This window comes from Sinocyclocheilus rhinocerous, unplaced genomic scaffold (assembly GCF_001515625.1).
Source record: "Sinocyclocheilus rhinocerous isolate Xijiao unplaced genomic scaffold, SAMN03320098_v1.1 scaffold200, whole genome shotgun sequence".
NCBI lineage: Eukaryota > Metazoa > Chordata > Actinopteri > Cypriniformes > Cyprinidae > Sinocyclocheilus > Sinocyclocheilus rhinocerous.
In genome coordinates, this window is record NW_015641014.1 from 2,132,846 (window position 1) to 2,147,100 (window position 14,255).

General features: G+C 36.5%; 1 protein-coding gene across 2 annotated transcripts in view; it reads left to right on the forward strand.

The window, feature by feature from the left end:
* LOC107753604 (protein FAM19A5-like) overlaps nucleotides 1-14,255 on the forward strand; it is a 52,880-nt gene that overhangs the window by 37,133 nt on the left and 1,492 nt on the right. For both annotated transcript variants that reach the window (XM_016569805.1, XM_016569806.1), the window contains exons 2-3: nucleotides 890-1,039; nucleotides 12,208-12,335. In XM_016569805.1, coding sequence (XP_016425291.1) covers nucleotides 890-1,039; nucleotides 12,208-12,335 — 278 coding nt within the window. The remainder of the gene's footprint in view (nucleotides 1-889; nucleotides 1,040-12,207; nucleotides 12,336-14,255) is intronic.

Genomic DNA, 14,255 nt, shown 5'->3' on the forward strand with positions numbered 1-14,255 from the left:
CGTCTATTCCTCTAACGAAGACCCACTTCGGTGGTGGTGCGGGATGTCCAGGCGCTTTCTGAAACTCTTATCGGCTTGCTTTTCGTTATCTCTGCGTGCCTGCGACTTCAGTTCCTGCCGAGGGCGTTTTTTCAAGTGCAGGAATTTTATTGTTAATCGCCTTAGGTCCCGTCTTTCACCAGACCATGTTGATAATTTCACTGAACAAATAACGCATGGTCTGAGTAAGTAAAATGGGCATTGTTGCATTGTTTTGTTTTTAGACAATATAGCCTACACGAAGTATGTTTTTAAAAGCCGTTTTAATGCTATTTCTTGATAAACCTTCCTATTGTTTTTGACTTGTGTTTTAATATGTTGGCTAACGTTATATGAAGATTAAGAATTCTGTCAGGCTATTATTGATTGATTTTCCATTGTTCTGCATTTCCCCAGCTGATTTGAATAAATAAGCTATGCTTTGGCCGACGTTGAGTGTATGCTCTTCTTTTTTTTCTTTTTAACGACCGCCTAAAATGAAATGATGATAACGCTAGGCAAGTGTGTGGCAAGCGGAATTCATTGAGGGATTTGAAAGTGTGATTCATAGATTAAGTATTTCAAATATAGGCTATTATATATGCTACACGCACGCACAGAGGTTTTTTTTTCTTAACATTTTTTGGGGGTTTCTTGCTTTTAGACTAGTCGACTAGTCAGATACAAAACTTGAGTTTAAACGACAGTCAAATTAGTCGTCGCGCACATCCCTACTGGCAACCAGCCACATCATTCTAGCACTGTAGCAGGGAATTTGGCACCATTCACATTTTCTTAAAGATTTGATTCTCATCCAGGTGGTTTTGAAAGCCCAGCTGACATTTCTCTAAACTCTTTGTCCTTCATTCAGGTCAGCTGGTGGCGGGTACATGTGAAATCGTGATTCTGGACAGGGACAGCAGTCAGCCAAGGAGGACCATCGCCCGGCAGACGGCCAGGTGTGCCTGCAGGAAGGGCCAGATTGCCGGCACTACCAGAGCCAGTCCAGCATGTGTGGATGGTAAGAATGAGGAGGGGCTGAGGTGGGACTCATCCAGGCTTTGGTGCCACTGCCTCTAAGCCCGCCAGAGCATCCATAGCTGGGGTTTTCAGATTCCAGTCTGATCCGTGAGATTACGCTGCTCAGTGAGTGTGGCTGAAGTGTCACTCACAGGATTTGGGTTGTTGCTGCAGGTTTCATCAGTGCCTGAGGTCACGTGTACGGACGCTGGGGAAATTTAGAGTTGGTGAGATTAGCTCCGAGCTGCCGTGTGTTTTTTAAATAGCAAACTTCTGTAAACACAAATGACAAGTGAATCTAGACTACAGGTTGTCATATGAACAAACGTGAGTTTCTGAAATCTTTAAATACGCAAAGCTGCATTTCTAGTCCAACATGACTGAAAGAGTTGCAGTTCAGTAAGTGAATCAGATGTTCATTCAGTGAAACAGATGTTAATGAGTTCTTTAGATCAAGGACTCATTAGACTGATTCAAACTAGTAAATCTTTTTGAGTGAGTCAATAAAAGAATTGGTTCCCTGAAGTAATTTGTTCATGAATCAGACTGTGTACATTTGTTTTTGTTATGTAAGCATCAATCTTCTGCAAAGTGAATCTCATCTACCGGGTTTCATATGAACAAAATTAAGCTTCTAAAATTTTTAAATACACAAAGCTTCATTTAGAGTCAAACATGACTGAAAGACTTGTGGTTTATTAAATGAGTCAGATGATCTAATGGATTCAGTGAGTTCATTAAGTGAAGGATTTGTCAGACTGATTCAAACCAGCAAGTTTTTTTAGCTATTCCTCAGAGTCATTTGTTTATGAATCGGATTATGTTAGTTGAATTGGATGTCTGTTTTTGTTAAATACCAAACTTCTGCAAACACAAATGAATCTTGCCTATAGGTTGTCATATGAACAAACCTGAGTTTAAAAAAAAAAAATCAGTCCAACATGACTGAAAGAGTGGAGGGGCTGAGGTGGGACTCATCCAGGCTTTGGTGCCACTGCCTCTAAGCCCGCCAGAGCATCCATAGCTGGGGTTTTCAGATTCCAGTCTGATCCGTGAGATTACGCTGCTCAGTGAGTGTGGCTGAAGTGTCACTCACAGGATTTGGGTTGTTGCTGCAGGTTTCATCAGTGCCTGAGGTCACGTGTACGGACGCTGGGGAAATTTAGAGTTGGTGAGATTAGCTCCGAGCTGCCGTGTGTTTTTTAAATAGCAAACTTCTGTAAACACAAATGACAAGTGAATCTAGACTACAGGTTGTCATATGAACAAACGTGAGTTTCTGAAATCTTTAAATACGCAAAGCTGCATTTCTAGTCCAACATGACTGAAAGAGTTGCAGTTCAGTAAGTGAATCAGATGTTCATTCAGTGAAACAGATGTTAATGAGTTCTTTAGATCAAGGACTCATTAGACTGATTCAAACTAGTAAATCTTTTTGAGTGAGTCAATAAAAGAATTGGTTCCCTGAAGTAATTTGTTCATGAATCAGACTGTGTACATTTGTTTTTGTTATGTAAGCATCAATCTTCTGCAAAGTGAATCTCATCTACCGGGTTTCATATGAACAAAATTAAGCTTCTAAAATTTTTAAATACACAAAGCTTCATTTAGAGTCAAACATGACTGAAAGACTTGTGGTTTATTAAATGAGTCAGATGATCTAATGGATTCAGTGAGTTCATTAAGTGAAGGATTTGTCAGACTGATTCAAACCAGCAAGTTTTTTTAGCTATTCCTCAGAGTCATTTGTTTATGAATCGGATTATGTTAGTTGAATTGGATGTCTGTTTTTGTTAAATACCAAACTTCTGCAAACACAAATGAATCTTGCCTATAGGTTGTCATATGAACAAACCTGAGTTTAAAAAAAAAAAATCAGTCCAACATGACTGAAAGAGTTGTAGTTCAGTAAGTGAATCAGATGTTCATTCAGTGAATCAGATGTTAATAACCACTCTGACAGATTCATTAAATGAAGGATTTATCAGACTGATTCAAACTAATAAATCTTTTTAAATTATTCAAATGTACTGACTCATTAGAGCCAATTATTCATCTCTGATAGTTTGTTTTTGTTAAGTACTAAACTTTTGCAAAACAAAACAAATGACAAGTGAATCTTGACTACAGGTTGTCATATGACCAAACTTTCTAAAATCCTAAAATACAGTAAGTGAATCAGATGTTAATAACTACCTGACAAAATCAGTGAGATAAATAAGTGAAGGGTTTGTCAGACTGATTCAAAGCAATAAGTCTTTCTGATCTATTTATTAAAAGAACTGGCTCTTTAGAGTCACTTGTTCATGAATAAACTATTAAAGTTTTTCTGTATTTTTTTTTTGTCATTTAAATACCAAACTTTTGCAAACACAAATGACAAATTGTGTTTAAATGGTCTATTTCAGTGGTTCCCAAACTTTTTGCAGCGTGCACCCCTTTCTAGTGTTTGACACATGTCAAGCACCCCCACCACCGTACTCCGGTTAAACACCACATTTTTTACTGCAATACAAGTATAATTACAAGTATTCACTGTATACAGGGCTTGACATTAACTCTTTTGCTCACCAGCCACTGTGGCTAGTGGTTTTCCAAAATTACTAGCCACTCAGCATTTTCACTGGCCACAATTTTGTTGCTGGAAAATTACATTTTATATGACTAATTTGTTTCTTCTGTGTGCAGTTGTGTTCGTTTGTTTCGATTTCTCCATGACATTGTCTCAGGTGAGTCTCAACTGCCGCGACCTTGTTACTATTGATTATCCATTATGAATTGCCGTTTACACCAAGTGTAATAAAATCAGAATCATTCTCGCCGAAATTTTGGTGCTTCCCTAATTCGATGTTTTAATAAAATTAGATTAGTTGTCCGGTCGGGCAAGTAAAATTCTCTTTCACTTGCCCCTTCAAAAAAAGCACACAGATTATCAAAAGCATTCTCTCGCGCACCCCTGCTGGTCAGTCTGTGCACCCCTAGGGGTGCGCGCACCCCAGTTTGGGAACCGCTGGTCTATTTAAAAGATCTGAGAAACTAAACTTAAACATGCACAGCTTAATTTTGAGACAAACATGACTGACATGACTTGCAGCTTAGTAAGTGTATCAGATGTTATTTCAGTGAATCAGATGTTTATAAGCGCTTTGACAGATTTAGTGAGTTCATTAAGTGAAGGATTCGTCACAGACTCAACCAAAAAGTCTTTTTGAGCAATTCATTAAAAGAACTGGCTCGTTAGAGTCATTTGTTCATGTTAATTTCACTATACGTTTCTTTTTGAATACAGCTGTGAAGTGAACATAATGGAAATACGTAATACAGAGTTTTTTTTATCTCATTACTTTCTTTTCAGCTTGCTTTTGTACTGTATCCGAGAAGAAAATTAGAGCTTTTTAAAATTATTTTGCCATTTACAGCTTTTCCAAGTACATTTGTTTTGTTCCCTTTTTCTTCAATTTAGTTTTAGTCTTGCATGGACTGGTTTTCAGCGTGACCTGCGCTTATCTTCATGTGGTCGTATGTCTTCTTGCCTTCAGTTGTTGCTATGACACCCGAGTAATTTCAAGACATATTTCGTAAGGTAGGAGTTTCTTCGTGGCCAGATGAAAGTAGGTGTTCTTGAGTAATTGCTTTTGAAAGACACAGTCCTCCGTGTTTCTACGACCTTACATCACCTGTAGAGGGCTACACCACATGCCAGTCAGTAACCCTGGCTGAAGAAATGCCGTAAAAAAGCACAGAATCCAGTAAACAATAAAGATTACAAACATAAAACGAGCAAAAACAGAACTATGCAAGCAGGAAAAAAAATGTGCCTCAGTAATTCCTCATTGCTGTTATTGGAAAATCGTCTCATGGCTTACGAACCAAATTGACAATAAAAATCAGTCACTCTACGTTGGCATTTTCTAACAAGATAGCCGGATACAATTTCTCTATCGGTGCGTGCAGAGGTCTTGAGGCTTTGGCCTTTCAAAAATGCAGTTATTTCATAACAACCAATGGATTCTGCTCTTCAGATATAATTTTAAGGCTTAGAAAGAAAATTTCAGTGTATCCAATTGACAATTTACCCCCTGCATGCGAAGACAATCTTTTCTTGAACTCCACAGCTCCCTCAATATTTCCTCAGTCTTGTTTGTCGTTTAACTATTTACCCTACTCGCTTTTAATTTTGTGTAATTTGCTACTCTGAGTGTCTGAAGCTATTAAAGAAATATCGATTTCTTCAGTTGTTTTGTTTCTTTGGATAAAAAGCTTCTGCTAAATATAGCCTGATCTCTTCAAATGAGACAACACTGCTGTTTTATCTTGTTCTTTGCCCTGTGGCTTTATCTGATAAAAGGCAGGTAATCAGACAGGTTTTGATACTGAGAAAGAATAGCCGCACGTCTGCCATTATGTATTAGTACTAAGACTGCCAGGCTTTAGTCTCACGACAGCAGGACTGAGGAAACATGCCCTGCTGATGGAATGGATCAAAATTTCAAATAAATGCTGTTCTTTTAAGCAGCACCACTGTTTTCAACATTGATAATAATAATAATAAATCAGCAAATCAACATATTATAATTTATTATACTAATTATTATTAGAATTAGATTTCTGAAGGATCATGTGACACTGAAGTCTAGAGTAATAGCTGCTGAAAATTCAGCTTTGCCATCACAGTAATAAATTAGATTTTCAAATTTATTCAAATAGAAAAGTTATTTTAAATTGTAATAATATTTCACAATATTAAAATTTTTACTGTAATTTTATCAAATAATGTATGTAATAATGTATTTTAATCAAATAAACGCAGCATTGGTCAGTGTAAGAGAATTCTTTCAAAAACATTTTTTAAACAAATTCTCACCAACCCCAAACTTTTGAACAGTAATATATAGTCGAAACCTGGAGGCGTAGCACTTAAGTATATCGTGGTGCTTAACATAAAATGAAACGCTCACACACAGACTGAAAAATGGAAAACACATTCTTTGGCATGAAACCAGGCTGAAATTATGTATAATTCATGTTTGTAGTATAATTAAATTTTCACTTGTACAAGAACAGTGACAGGTCAGTTCTAACTGCAAAACCGCCTGCATGTAAAATGAATAACAAGAAAAGCAGAGCCGAAAACACATTTGCTCTTTGGAATCTCTTAAGACGTCTTGGGCAATGACGTCTACATAGCAATTAGAATGAATTTATCATCAAACCAACAGAAAATTAAACCGTCATGAAGTTTTCATGTAGAACAGAATCAAAGTGGCCTGGAAAGATCTGGCATCAATATCGCATCAGACAGAAAAAGCTAAACGAGAGGCGGCTGCGGAATGTTGGGACACAGAGGGACTGCGGATTCTGCCTGGAAGCGGGAGGGAAGTGACAGCAACAGAACCCAATTCCCTCAGCTGGTGGTAGCGGGGAGGTGAGAGCCGACAGCTGGAATATGCCCTGAAAACTATGCAGAATGTCAGAGGAAGGAGAGCATTTTAACAATTAGACAAGGTGATCGTCTGCCAGGTGTCAGGATAATCAAGTCCCGCTCACCGAGCACCTGCATTAATTCCATATCTTTGACTCTGCAATCGAATTCGGAATGTCAGCCCAAGGATTAGTAATGTTTCCCTAGTCACACAGCCTAGATGGATGTGATAGGTCAGGGCTGACCTCAGGCAGCCAATTCAAAAGCATCTGCCTCGTATCGCGGGTGTCTATGCGCCAGCATTACAAATGGGATACCGGCTCCCCAAAACATTCGGGAGTGACTCGAGAAGTTCTGCGCCATCAATCAAGACACCAAAGTCAAGATGGAGCTCGCTTCATATGGGGATTATATCACGTCGGAGACACCAAAAGCTACAACTGCCATGTTCATGTTTTTTAGATTTAATACAAGTTGCAGTTGCTGGCATGGCTTTATATTTTTGTAAGGACAGATAAGGACACAAAATATATTGTTATTTGGCTCACCCACTAAATAAATAGAGAGACTTGACATAAGTGGTCCCACTAGAAACTAATTATATAATGCATCCTCTGTGTTTCCACAATGCTCTAAAAATTAGCATGCCCTGTGATGAAGTGTCTGCAGGTGTGCCCATGATAACACAGGTTACACAGACTCTCCGCCTTGACTCCTCATATATTATTTTACACAAATATCCTCTCACAAAGATACCTTCATTTTGTTTTCTAGAATCAATTACGGTGGTGAGGACAATCAGTGTACACATATTTGTGCATTTGGTGATTAATCCAAGTGTATTATTCTGTTTCAGGGGCACTATCAAAGCAAGTTTTGGGATGGTGTAATGAAATGAAATTAATTTATTTTAACTGAAATAAAAACTACTTAGACATTTTAAGAAAATTACAAAAATGACAAAAACACAACAAAATGATATAACTAAAATTAAAATGAAAACTGAAAATATAAAAAACTAACTCAATATTAATTTTAAATATATTCATATTAACTGAATCTAGTAGAATACAATAGTATCTCAATTATACTTAAATAGCATTGGTGTGTTTGTACATGTATGTATTTCTATAATATATAAATATGAAAATAAATTTACTATGAAATACCACAATTTAATAAACTGAATCTTTAAAACATTGAAAGGTTACATTATTAATAAATATTAAAAATATAAGATTTTGTGTATACATTTGATAATTATGCTTCATATTAATTATCATTATCAAATACATTAAATAAAGTAAAATTACTGAATTAAACATTTGAATGTCTTAAAGATTCAAGAGTACATTTTTTAAATATTTCCAGTAAGTAATGCTAGTGATTCAAACACACAAAACAGTTCTTTCCTTGATTTTGAGTTGAGTATGAATATAAGTAATAACTTGTGGTTCAGATGTTTGTTAAGTAACCGATAAGACTGATTGATTAGAGTTCATTTAAAAAAGGATTCATTAGACTCATTCAAACCAGAGAGTTTGTGATTATTTTTAACAGATCCAGTGATTCATTCAGATTAGATTTTTCTTCATTAAGATTCATTCAGACTGATTCAAACCAATAACTTGTGACTGATTCATTAAAAGACCTGGTTTATAAGACTTGTTCATTTGTGAATCCAACTACACTGATCATACTGTATGTTTGTTTTTGAGTGGAATATGTGCAATAGAAATATCAGCAGCTTTGTGAAAAGTGGCACAGGCAATACTAGTGTAATGGCATTGTGAGAATGATGGACGCAAAACAATAGATAGAAAATATTAATTGATATTCACATCCAATTCATTAGCTGGCCAATTTATGACATCATAAATTCCCCTCAATGATTTCGTCACAGTGGGGGGCTTAACATTGAGAACAGAAGGGGCTTGTCTTAGAAACTGTTTGAAATGTAAGCTCATGAATTCATTATAAACAACAACATGTGTTACTTGTAAATTATGGGCATTTCCTGTGTAAGCAGCACTGATCTGAATACTAGTGTGTGCCATTACTGTGAATGTTAAACATATAGGATTCTCAAGCTGTGTCTGCTGTAAAAATGTATGGACAGATGTTTGATGTTCTCGTCTGTGCCAAACGTTTGAGTAATCGCAGTCCGCTGCAATGAGCAGCCCATCTCATTTATTGTCCCGATAAATCTTGAGTCCGGCCTCTGCATCGGTCATCAGTCACAGCTAAAGTCTTAACTGGGGCAGGAATGACAGGGCCTTGAGGACTGGAACTACCCTTCCTCAGAACATTATGAAGAACCCATTATAAAAATCTAATTTAGGTTTAAAAAAATACAGAATTTCACCATTACAGTGCTTGCATGTAGGCGTGATATCTAATATTCGCAACAAAATAAGCAACATTTTGTTGTTTTTAATGTGCTTTTTATTTGCCCATTAATAATAAATGTTTAAATAATGTGTCCGATGTAAACTGAAAGGGATAGTTCACACAAAATTGAAAATTCTGTCATCATTTACTCACACTCATGTTGTTCCAAACCTGTATGAATTTCTTCTGTTGAACACAAAAGAAGGTATTTTGAAGAATGTTGGTAACCAAACAGCTGACGGTAGCCATTGACTTCCCTATGTATGGAGATGAAGAAAATACTATGGAAGTCAATGGCTACCAGCAGCTGTTTGGTTACTAACTTTGGTCTTCAAAATATCTTTTGTGCTCAACAGAAGAAAAAAACTTGTACAGGTTTCGAACAAGTAGAGAGTGAGTAAACAATGACATAAATTTTTATTTTTGGGTGAACTATCCCTTTAAGATGTAAAGACAATATTACAAGTTCAGTTCATTTCCATGAACTATCCATTTCGACGAACTAACTTATCTTTGATTCAAATGATTCATTTGTCATCACAGTAGCATTGTAAAATTTCAGTTTGTTCCTTAAATATTCAAATTGGCCTTTTTTCTTAAATCAATTTGCATACTGATTTGTGATTGGTCATTTTTTTCCTTGCATCAATTTTAAAGCAGTGAAGAGTGTCATTTTTGTGGGATCATCTTCATATAAAGCTGACAATGAACAGTTACACAGAACAAAAAACTTTTCAGCTTTTCAGAGCTTTTCCAGCTCTGATATTTCCTACAGAAAATGCAATTTGTGCATTGAATAATTTTGATTAATGATAAAATATTTGTAAATTGCAGAGCCACAGCTGAAAAGCACACTGAATACTTTACGTATACAAAAAAGAATTAGAGAAAAATCATTTTGGGTGTGATAATGGAGATTTCCAGTGATCTGTCACAATTTAGATGCCATCTGTAGCCGCAAAGAGAGATGCATGAATAGTTAGCAAGGAAATCTTCTCACAAGAATTGATTGCAGGGATTATTTTGGTATTTGTTTAGCCTTTTTCTAATTTCAAACTGCCAACGTGTGGATACTCCAAATATACAGATTATAATTCAACAGATTCGATTTCCAGCATCTAGCAATAAGAGGAATTTGCAATGCAGATCTGAGTTATGCAAGAACAAGATGTTTTCATTCAGAATCAGGTACACAAAATCTTTATCTGGACAATGTCACATTTTGGTCTCAGTAAGCAACTTCCATATTACTTTTGTGCCCCTTTGACCAGAAACTCCAAGTTCAGAGGGTTCTTTGATGCATTGATTCAGAGGCACTTTGTGCACTCTGTCATAGTCTGTTTGGCATCCGTGGAGTGACAGTCTCGATGCTCAATAGCAGGAGACGAGGGACAGCTCATTAGAGACAGAGTCTGAGAGCTTACTGTGTTGTGCTGACAGGACTCTCTTCAGCTGTTGTTTGTGGATTTGTTGACTTTACTTCTTTAAAGTGTTAAAATGTTGATGATCTGTCATGTGTCATGCATCACTGGAGGCCGGAGTGATCCGACGTGTTGCCCGAGACAGGCAGAGAATGAGTTAGAGGTGGGATCTGGGGGGTTTTCGGAATAGCTGAGTATTTTACTGTGAAATAAAGGGTTTTTGGGGCATCATTATTACAGTATGTCAACTTGACAAATCCCTAATGCAAGACCAGACATTTATAAAATGTAATGGCTCCTAGAGCTTTCCAGCTTTTCATGTCCTTCAGTCTGACTCGGGATGCTGTTAATTTGCTTTCTGATCTGACTTGCGCTTTTCCCATAGAGCATTATCAAAAATCACATAGACCTTCAATGAAAATCTTGGAATGTAATCCAGTCTATTTGTTTATACCTCCATCCATCTAATTACTCATCTGTCTGTCTATCTATTTATCTGCCTGCCTATATATACACATTTGTCCATCTATCTATCTATCTGTCTACCCATCCATCCAACCAGCTACAGTATCTATCTATCTATCTATCTATCTGTGGCACATAAGGTCGACACAACCTTCTTTTCAAACTATTTTAAGCATGCAGGCAGTTCAACTGTTGTTGTTTACTTTTTGGCAGGGGAAACCAACCAAGCCAACCAACCCACACCCAACTCTGAATTAATATTTTAAAAAATCTGAAAAACTACTTATAAGACTAGCGTTGAATAGCATGCTAATCTTAAAACATAGATAAGAGCACCAATGGCTGCAACCTACGGTTTTGTGAATCATGCCTACAGATTGAAGATGTACCGAATTTGCATGAAAGGCTCTTTTATTTGTCGTTATGGCCCAGGGCATAACAGTGAATACTAATGCTGGAGATTAGTAGCGGAAGCTAGTCCCTAGAGTAGACGCTGTGAGGGAAACATTCACTACATAACAAACTACTTTGAGTTTGGAAGGCATCTCTACAACTATTTTTTACCTTTAAGAACGTGCCTTTTCCTTTGGTGAGAATGACATTTCGCCTCCATTTGTACCTACTTGTTCTCCAAACACTTTGTTAGCCTTCCTCCAAACGTACAAATGCTGCCACCCTGATATTTATGTACTTTTGCTTCCCTGGGTTGTATTTCACTCTTATTATCATTTTCTCTACCTCACAAATGTACTCTTTTCTCTCTCTCTCTCGCTTTCATTTTCTCTCAGTTTCCCTCCCTTCCTCCCTCCCTTTTTTCACTCTCTCTAAGGGCCAATTGGGGTGTCATGGTATGCAAATGAACATGTAAGGGTGCCCTAGTTATTATAAATAGACATTTATGTTTGATTAAGTGCAAAAACAATCTTACCTCAGGAAAAAATTCTCACTGTTGGACTTCAGCGATCTGTTTCAAAGAGAAAGGCTTAGGATATTAGGCCAAGTGCTGGAGCGCTTTTCTCTCATTGCTATTTGCCTTTGTTGCGTGAAATGTCCTGATTTTTACCATGTCTTGACCTCTTGAATTTTATGTATTTATGGGAATTCCTTTAAGACAAACTATGTTAGTCTATGTCATATGATGGTTTTATATTAACTAAACTTAACCTTCATGACATTAATACATAATGCTAAAATCATTTTTAGGTAAATTTCCTCTACTATGTAAAGTACTATTCTATCACAATTCTTTTGCACATCAGGTGCACCAATGAAATCATCTTAAAACACAGTTCTAGTCAATCCAGAGTAAAAAATTACTACACTATGATAAGCCCCACTCTATGTTTAATTTCATATTAAATAGCATGTTTCACAAAGAAATATATGGCCTTGTGGAAGTGAAATAGGTTGGAAATGTCATTTATTTTATTTAACTTCCTCTTCATATTCATTTTCCTCTTCTTTTAACAGTGCACATTGTCAGGAGCAGACAATGGTGTGAGATGATGCCTTGTTTGGATGACGAAGGCTGTGACCTATTGGTAAACAGAACGGGCTGGACGTGTGCACAGCCGGGAGGCCGAGTGAAAACAACCACAGTAAGTGTCACAAAACAAAACAACTTGGGACTTAGACTTGCTTGTCAAAAAGGCTGGTGTCATGAAAAATACCTCACTGGATCCCAATAATAATAAACGTATCTAAAAAGCCTATCTTTGAAGAATAGTAAATATCCCTGTATGTTTCACTTACAGAGAATATAGGTTTTTTAAATTTAATTAATAATAATTAAAAAAAAATTTAAATAAATGCTTAAAAATGTAATTTTAATGTAATAAAACCTAATAAAACCGGAGATGCAATATCAAACAATGATAACCTGAAAGTGTATAGAAGTTTTTATGATTATGTGTAGTAAATTGTAAGGTATCCTAAAAAAAAGTAATATATTTAAAATACATTTATTTCATACTAAGTATAGTTCAAATCTATTAACATATTTAATGACATATCACTTAAAGGGGTCATATGATGTTGCTAAAAAGAACATTATTTAGTGTATTTGGTGTAATGAAATGTGTTTATGCTGTTTAAGGTTAAAAAAACACATTATTTTCCACATACTGTACATTATTGTTTCTCCTCTATGCAAGGAAAAATTAAAATCGCATCATATGACCCCTTTAAGACTAAAATAATAATTAAACTTTATTCGGGAGTACTACTTGTGCACAATGCACATTTCTTAATATTATGCCAAAAATGTGTTTTTATGTCTCTATTGATGAGGATTGTATTATCTTCAAATAATATTGGACTTAATTCCAAGATATTTAGGGTGTATTCACACCTGTCTTGTTTGGTTCGATTGAATCGAACTCAAGTTCGTTTCCCCTCTTGGTGCGGATCTTTTGGGCAGGTGTGAATACATCAGTCGCACTCGGGTACGGACCAAACAACCGTACCGAGACCCAACTGAAGAGGTGGTCTCGGTCCGCTTCCAAACAAACTCTGGTACGGTTCGTTTAAGGTGTGAACATGACCCGACCTCGATCTGACCCAATTGCAGAATTCACGCTCAGAAACAGACAGCTTGCGCATATAGTGCTGTTGCTTGCATTTCAGTGGCTTAAATCACTCGTTTTTTAACTCCAATGCATAAAAACGTGTGCAAATGATGAGTTTTTGTGACCATGGTGCACAGCAACATGACACGAGTGCGCTAAATATAGGCTAAAGCTTGATGCAAAGCCCCAGCAAAAGTTAACATGAATGTGTCGGGGGGAAATAGTAAGGAGATATTTGAATTATTTATTAATAAACTAGTGTTTGTCAGAGTCAGAGTCGCAAAGATGAAGTTGACAATCCTGACTCGCCATCTCATTGGACGCCAATTCAGAGAGAAATGCATCTTTACTGATTACATAATGAAAGAGTTTTTGTTTTGGATTTGAATTATTTCATTTTGTAGTCATTTAAAGCTTTCTATAGATATATTCATCATGTCTGTAAGGAAAATATTCGATGAGTTTCGGTTCATTTTTGTGAAGCGCTCCTGCTCAAGACAGAGACGGCGGAAAGCACATCCTAGTTGTTTTCTTTATTTTACAAAAGTACAACATTTTGTTGATATTGTGAGTGCACACAAATAAAAGTAGACCCTTTACAGTCCCGAATAATGTATTATTCTTAGCTTTATGAGCAAAAATGACGGCGTATTTTAACTTGTTTCCACTGATGTCCTGCACAGCGCACTTCAGCTTCCACTCTTGGCACAAACGATTGGATATGCACCTAATAGCGCACATTTATGTAGGTTAAATGTTTAAACTAACATTGTGATATGCTTTAATGGTTGATTGCGATTTCACTTTTTTAACGTTAGTTAGTGTGTAATGTTGCTGTTTGAGCATAAACAATATCTGCAAAGTTACGAAGCTGAAAGTCTTTTAAAATTCTGGCAGTTTAATGCCTACAAAAACGGCTGGTAGGGACTACAACGAGTTACTTCCCGGGTT